This window comes from Penaeus vannamei, chromosome 28 (genome assembly GCF_042767895.1).
Source record: "Penaeus vannamei isolate JL-2024 chromosome 28, ASM4276789v1, whole genome shotgun sequence".
In the NCBI taxonomy this organism is placed as follows: domain Eukaryota; kingdom Metazoa; phylum Arthropoda; class Malacostraca; order Decapoda; family Penaeidae; genus Penaeus; species Penaeus vannamei.
In genome coordinates, this window is record NC_091576.1 from 8,153,390 (window position 1) to 8,160,889 (window position 7,500).

General features: G+C 37.8%; 1 protein-coding gene across 1 annotated transcript in view; it reads right to left on the reverse strand.

Moving 5' to 3' along the window:
* Positions 1–7,500, reverse strand: part of Haspin (haspin) — a 19,714-nt gene that overhangs the window by 10,089 nt on the left and 2,125 nt on the right. The window contains exons 3-8 of the mRNA XM_070141752.1: positions 5,665–7,500; positions 5,188–5,212; positions 2,942–3,028; positions 1,371–1,557; positions 751–936; positions 455–594 (exon numbers count right to left, since the gene is read on the reverse strand). The exon at positions 5,665–7,500 is cut by the window's right edge and continues 517 nt beyond it. Coding sequence (XP_069997853.1) covers positions 455–594; positions 751–936; positions 1,371–1,557; positions 2,942–3,028; positions 5,188–5,212; positions 5,665–7,500 — 2,461 coding nt within the window. The remainder of the gene's footprint in view (positions 1–454; positions 595–750; positions 937–1,370; positions 1,558–2,941; positions 3,029–5,187; positions 5,213–5,664) is intronic.

Here is a 7,500-nt window from a genome sequence, read left to right on the forward strand (position 1 = left end):
CAAATGTCATTGAATTGAGTCATAGAACTTCTGGTAATTCTTGCAGGTTGATAAAAATCAGGTAAAATCTTATAGAGGGGATGTGAATTATCGGTTACAATCTTGTATAAAACTGAAAGAGCCCCAATAACTCTATGATGTCCAATGTCCAAATTTAAGTCAGACAGGAGAAATTTAAAAGAATTAAAAGAACAATCAAGCAGTCTTAAGTGTGAGTCTGCAGCAGATAACCACACAGAAGAACAATACTCAAAATGTTAAAATCCTTTCAATCTACTGGAAGAAAGGATGAAACTTCAACAACCACGAATATCTCAAAGAAAAAAAGAATCTACAGAAAGTTTTCTTTCAAAATTGAGGAAATACTTTGCACCCAATCCATAAACCTCAATAAGCTAATCTTGCAAGATTGAACAAGCAAGATGTCTTAAGATAAACAACTAATATTACATACCTTTTTCTTCATGGTATAAATCCCACATATTCAGAAGATCTTGCATATAACAACCCTGGACACACCAAGAGTTTAGCACATTTACAAAGTTTTCAGTCCAATTCGACTCATTTTCAGACTTTCTTAAATTGCTCAGTTCCCTGCAAGTTTCATAATGAAATTAAATTATTATGATGAAATTAAATTATGGTATGTATACACAAAATTTCAAATTCCAATAAGATCAGGTATATGTAGTTTGTAAGTATCTATCTAAGGTTTGTTGGTTTTGACTCAAAAAACAGAATTTGGCTTACAGAGATATGACAATTTCAGAGACAATTTCCCCAAACTTCTTCTGTGGTTCCCCATTAACTTCAAAATCTCCTTCGATGGGCATGATTTTGAGAACAGTTGCCCCTTCAAGGTTGCTTGGGTTTGGCCGTGTCATAAAAACTTCTCCATATACACCCTCTCCAATCTTCTTACAACTGACAAGACGGCTGCAGGGAAAATTTAATAATTTGTCACATGAATGCTCTCTGTAATAAGTTACACAATATTGTCTATATACACTGCTACTTTTGCTAAAGGTCTAAATATTATGATACTTAAAAATGATAGACTTCATAGCTAACAGTACTTGTAGTTTATATCAAGACACTAATCTTGTTAAAGAAAGGCAAATCCCTCAGAATCTTTCAGAAAATTAGCCAAGTATCAACGCACATATCTCTAAATAGAAAACTTAACCTCAAAATCTCCACTGCTAAATAGTCTTATCTACATTGGTTTTAATCATATCTTATTTATCAACAAGCTGGGGAGTAAGGATCAGCTGAGGAATTGCATTTATTAGGAGTTAACAAAAGTCCCTTTTTTAAAAGGAATTATGTACTCAAACTCTGACAACTGAATTACTTTTTTTAATGATTACCTCTCTGTGAAACACTCATCGATGGGGACTGGAGTAACTTGACTGCACAGCTTGAGAACATACTCCCTGGGGTCAGAGGGTATGGCAGGCTCAGTGGTATCAATGCTGACCACTGTATGGAAGCTTGTGTGTTGTGAAGAATGCAAATCCACTTCATGTGCAATTCCCATCTGATGTATACGTCTACCTGAAGGAGAAATATATACAACTAATACATGCAATTCCAGTTAATCCGCTTTTTCATCACTGATAATTTGTGTATGCATAGGTAATAGCACTTGACTCTTCTGTTGTAAAAAAAGCTAAACTATAAAATCATTTAGAGATAAAATAAGAACGAGTATTCTTGAAGGTTGTGTGCACTGCTGATAAGAATTATAATTCTAATGAACCAAAGGGGGGTGGGATATTGGCAGAAGGCTAAGGTGATGAGAACATGCAGTCATGAGAATTTCAGCTGAGGGTCTGGGTCATAGGAATGACTTACCATGACTACAAAAAGCTTTTGGACAGTGGCTATACTTAGAACGCATTTAGGAAGGGGCTCTTGTATTATTTCCATCGGTAAACAAGTGTAGAATATACCATCTGACAACTATAAGTGGAAGAGTGCTGGTTGCTAAGAGACCACTGTTTCTATGCTTAGAAATCCAATCACAGCCATCATAAGAGGCAGTGCAGGGTGTATGACAACAAATTGAATATTACAAAATATAAACGAATGATACAAACAACAAATAGTTACTTTTTGTTAATGTTATTACATAGATTACAGATTCCCTAGAGAGATGATATGCAAGGAAAACATTCTATTACCATCTTGATAAAGCATATCAAACGACAAATAACATTGTGAAGGGAAGGTAGGAAGCCGTGACCATAAACGAGTGCTTTATGTGCACCCACTGGCTTACAAGCCACACACCAGGAAGTCACCAGTCAAGTAAGCCTAATGCCTTGATTTTAAGGGCCATGTGTGGGCAGTGAAGCACCCACATCCAGTGGAATTTAGCTCCCAGACTCATTAATGGAGAATGCCTAATACAAACCCACCAAAAGATAAGTTTACAATTTGTTTTGAGGCTAGGTAAGGTGGAAATATTAAAAAGAAATAAAATGGTAAATGTGCAGCTGATATTGGGCTTCCTTCTTCAATTTATTTTTGGAAAATATTGAAATGTCAAAGAAAATTCTCAGCCACTCTAACAGTATTCAGCAGGCTTTTGGTGGACTATCACAGGAAAATATGGAAAAATAAACATGCTATGACTATTTTCCTGACCCCTTACACATTTTAAGTTATTTGTAATAAGCTGCCTGGCATATCCACTGCCATGTACTTTCAAGTGTACATATGTGTAGTTTGTGGGGAGCTGTTGTTTCTGTTACAGGCCTATCAAAATACTTTCACTACACACATTATGTAGATCATACTTGTGACTACATTTATATCACCTGAAACACAGCTAGTACTAACAAAATATATTTAATAAATTTACATTTTAAAAGATACAAACTACAATAAAACGATTACACACAATGATAGCAATAATGCTACTACAATAACTTACTCATATCCAGCGGAATTGCTGATATCCGCCCCCCAGTTCTTCGTCTGTGGCCATCAGACACAAAATGTACTGTTTGACGACGGATGCCTAGAATAAAAAGTTCCTTAATAATACAATACATGGTTAATGGTTGAAACAAATAATTATCCTAGACATCTAAGGTCATATAGCACTTTGGTAAAATATTGTGGTGAAAAGGGTAAATGAGTTAACGATTAGTATATAAAGCATTAAATGTCAAAGGTTATAGTGTTATAGGATAGTATGATAGGGAAAAGGGTAAAGAGGGGGTGGAAATGATGTAAATCGGACATTAATAAAGGGTAGGTAGGGGTATAGGGCGATTGGATGGAATGAGGTGTAATTGTTGTTGGGGAAGTTACAGTAACATTTCTTTAAGGAAAAACAGGTAAAAGAGCTGTTATGAAGAAAGAAAGAGGGGTAGGGGGAACTTGCAGGGGAGGAGGATGGATATCAGCAAATACTTTGAGTATAGAGGGACTGAGAATAGAGGGATTGGAAAGTTAATGAGGGAGCTGAACATTTTTTGGGGTCATGTCTGGGAATTTTTGGATGTCTTCAAGAGTTTCTGGAGGGGATTTGGGAAGGGAGGTCTGAGAAACAAAGGATCTCTTGTGAGGAGAAGAGGGGATAGATGTTCAAGGAGCATATTGAGAAGGAGGGTGTAGGAGAGGGTGTGGAAGGCAAAGATAGAGTAGAATGTTTAGGTTGTAGGGGGAGGAAGGGTAGGCATCAGAGAAGTGTTAAGAGATTATAGTATCTTGATTTAGAATGGAAAAGGGATTTGACTGAGGGATAGGAAAAGTAGAAGTAGGATGGTTCAGGGTAGAGGGAAGACATCTGGGTGAGATGCAGAAACATCTTGTGGAAATTGTGTGTGTGTGGGGGGGGGGGGGTACAGAGCAAAGGACTGATTTGGAATAGGTAGAGAGAAAAGCCTCATCATTGTGAATCTCAGTTTGTATCTGAGAACTGATATCTCACATTCATGCTTATGGGCATGGCAGCTCTTAAAAAACACATTATGGGAGTCAACTCAGTTGGCACATGTAAGTGCATATATACTGCCCACTATGTGCCCAGGTTGGGCACATAGAGGTCAGTGGTCTGTTGAGTGACAGTGTTGAGTTAGGTGGCCAAAATGTCAATATTTCTGACTGATGAGGAAGGGCTTGATATGGTAGGACATGGTAGGTCAATCTACCAATATAAATGTCTGTGGAAGCTAATCTTGGCAATATTGACATGGGACTTGTGCTGGCCTCTGGGAGGAACAGTGTAGCACTGTACTGCTACTGCATCATAAGCAATAAGGCAGGTAAGTAGGTCATTTTCACAATCTGACCAGTTCTTGTCATATATGGGACAATTAGTTGGGGGATAGAAACAGTTCCAGTTAAAGTATTAAGAGAGAGGTGAGGTCCGGCAGGAATGGGTTTACCAGTAAGGTCAGTTAGGGTAGCCAGTGCACAAATTTGTGATTCTGATGTTACTGATCTTCTACTACAGTAGAAGATGGAGAAGAGAATGTTGGCAAAGAAGAAGGGTGCATTCTGGAGGTTGAGTAATAACCTGAGTTGGTTGTTTCAGAATGGATAGAATTGTCAATAAATGTCAAGGAGGGGGTATTAGTATCAGTGGTGAGAGCCATGGACAAAGGAGGGGCAGGATTTGGAAAACCATCAAATTCCAAATCAGACCAGCTAGTTGATGAAGGGGTATGCCTTAATACCTTTATTAAGGGTAATGAATCTTCATTACTGGCCATGGCGAGTCTGAATAAAACAGGCAAATGAAGCGGTCTACCCTCAAGGTCCCTATAAGGTATAAGGGGTAGACAATTAACCAAGGGAATACAGTGCCAATGGCTCCCAGAGGCCATTCATGACTGTCATAAAGCCAGCGTTTCATCCTTTCTGCACGGCTCTCACACCTAAGGAATGGGACAGAAGAAGGGGATGAAGATACAGAAGAGGCAAGGAGAAGAGGAAAGACTAAACAAAATTAGATGAGGTGAGGGCTGAAGTCCAAGGCTCCAGTCTCCTAAGATCCCCAACAACAACAGTGAGCAAGGTATTGGGAGGGAAAGTATAACAAAATGACTCCTTTCTCTCTTTCTATAATAAAACCTTCAAAGACAGGGAACCATTTCTTCCCTGACCGAACAAATTGAATCTACAGGAAATAATGAATCAAACAAAAAATGAAGTGGAAATAAAAAATACCTGTTTCATCCGGTCTGTGAGGGATCTGTAAAAGAAAAGAATCAAGAATATATTACATAAAATGACAATAATAAATCAATGGGTCCCTTCCTTTTCTCCTGACAAGATAAATGAATTCAAGTTAGGTTTACATTTTGACAGTGAAAGTGTGCTCTTCGAATGCTATCTAGTTTGTATTTGTCTGTATACTTCAGGGATGGATGAAGGAGAAAGAAGAGAGGAGGAAGAAAAGCATTTACACAATGCCATTCTTGAATTTTCAATACAGGCTATAAGAGTACACAAAATAATCTAAATATAATTTGACGTGTTTATATCTTACCTAAACTACATTAAAAAATGTTCGGACATGTATGCCTGCATATGAAGTGAAAATATGCTTCTTTACAGAAATGACTAGCATGTCATATACCATAAAAAAAAAATGTTATTTTCAAAATTTCAAATTTCAAAAGCTTTACAAAATGGAAAATTTACCTTTGCTGCAGCCATGCTAAGACAGGATCTTCTCCAGCCCTTGCCACCCTTCATGGGAATCATACACTGTACTTTCACACTTCTGCATACATCTTCCAGTTCCTCTAACTCCAAAAGAGAATTCTCATAAATGCTGCTTTCAGCCAAGTGACAGGAATCTCCCCTGGGTGGTGCTTGTTCTTGAGAATCTATACATTTTTCATTTGAACTTATTTGCTTTGCATTCTCAAGATCTCTATCAGTGACTTGTGGTTCCTCAAAACCAACTGGTTCTTCATTGTCTGCTTTTGAAATATTGGTATCTGAGGTATCAAATATGTCTTCACTTGCTTCTAGTTTACAGTACACCAACTGGTTACCTCTCCTTTCTTTCCTGGTCTGGAAGTCAGTAAATACTGTAGAATTTACTGACCCAAAACTCATTGCATTGGCCTCTAAACCCTGTACACTTTTAGCAGACATTCTGCTGAAGTCTTTCAGACTGAGTTCTTTGAGATCAGATTGATTCTGAACTCTACTTGTATTGATATAGTTTTCATTCTCACATTGAGACTTGGTTGCACTTTCATCCAAATTGTTCTTGCACAATCTTGCAGATTTCCTTCTCAATAACTTTGGAGATGACACAGATGTCTGTTGCTTCATGGCTAATAATCTTCCACTTCTTCTCTTCACCAGTGAATTTTCTGCCACAATGACACTACTTAAATCAGCATCTAACATGAACTGGAATGTGTTTTCTGCAGGCTCACAATGGCTATTTCTATTTGATGGATTCAAGGAAGCATTATCCTTCCTTTTTTTTCGAAGACTCAGCTTCTTAGGAGGTCTTCTTGGAATGACAAGTGAAGTGTCTGTGTCTGAAATCTCCAAGTGAATATGATGCTTTGCACGAACTCTCCCTTTAGATATCCTTTTTTGTCTCCCTATGACTAAAGACTTTTCTATGCTTGATAATAGATTTATAGAAGTACATTTAGTATTTTCTGGTGCTGCCACTACACTGTCCACTGAGGTATCATAATTTTTAGTCTGTCTGGGAGCTTTCAACCTGAGTCTAGTCAGAACTGGAGAAGGCTTAGCCCAAGATTTTTTAAGTGATAATTTTGAGCCTAATTGCTTTGTGTTTTTTCGATTTCTTTTGTACATGTGAGCTAAAGACCTTTCTAAAGTGGAGAGGTCTGCTGAAGATTCAAATTCATTTCTAATCTCAACAGCAGCTCCTTTCTTTTTTCTAGTAGTGACTTTATTTGTCAGCGTTCTAGCAGTGCCTACATTCCTTAAACCTATGACCTTGCTAAGTTCGACACTAATTTCTGGTTCACTATTTTCAGCATGACAAAAACTGTTTTTCTGCGCCTTTGCACTGTAATGAGTTGGTATAACTACCCCCTTGAATGGGCCACTCTCCAATTCCAAAGAACTATTATAAAACCTTTTTACTTCACTCTCACTATCTCTATAGTTTTCATTTTGATGGCATCTGGAAATGATTCCTATTGCTTCAGATGCCACAGCTGGTGAACTGTCTAAAGACTTACAATTTATTTCTGAGTTGCAGGTCTCATATCTGCTTTCTACAGATTGTTCACTTTGACCTTCATGATTTGAGTGGATGTTTGATTTAGATTTAAAAGACATTGGAGATTCAAAATTTGATGAATTACTAAGAGCAACAAGGTAGCTTTCCTTTGGCACTGGAGATACTAAGTGTTCAAGAGTTGGAGTTGATGGCATGCTCCATGTTTTCCCATTTTTTAACACCGCCTTCTGCCGGCTGATGTCTGCTGGAGTGCTTGTTATCACATCACCTTTATCACTGGACTTTCCCCTAAG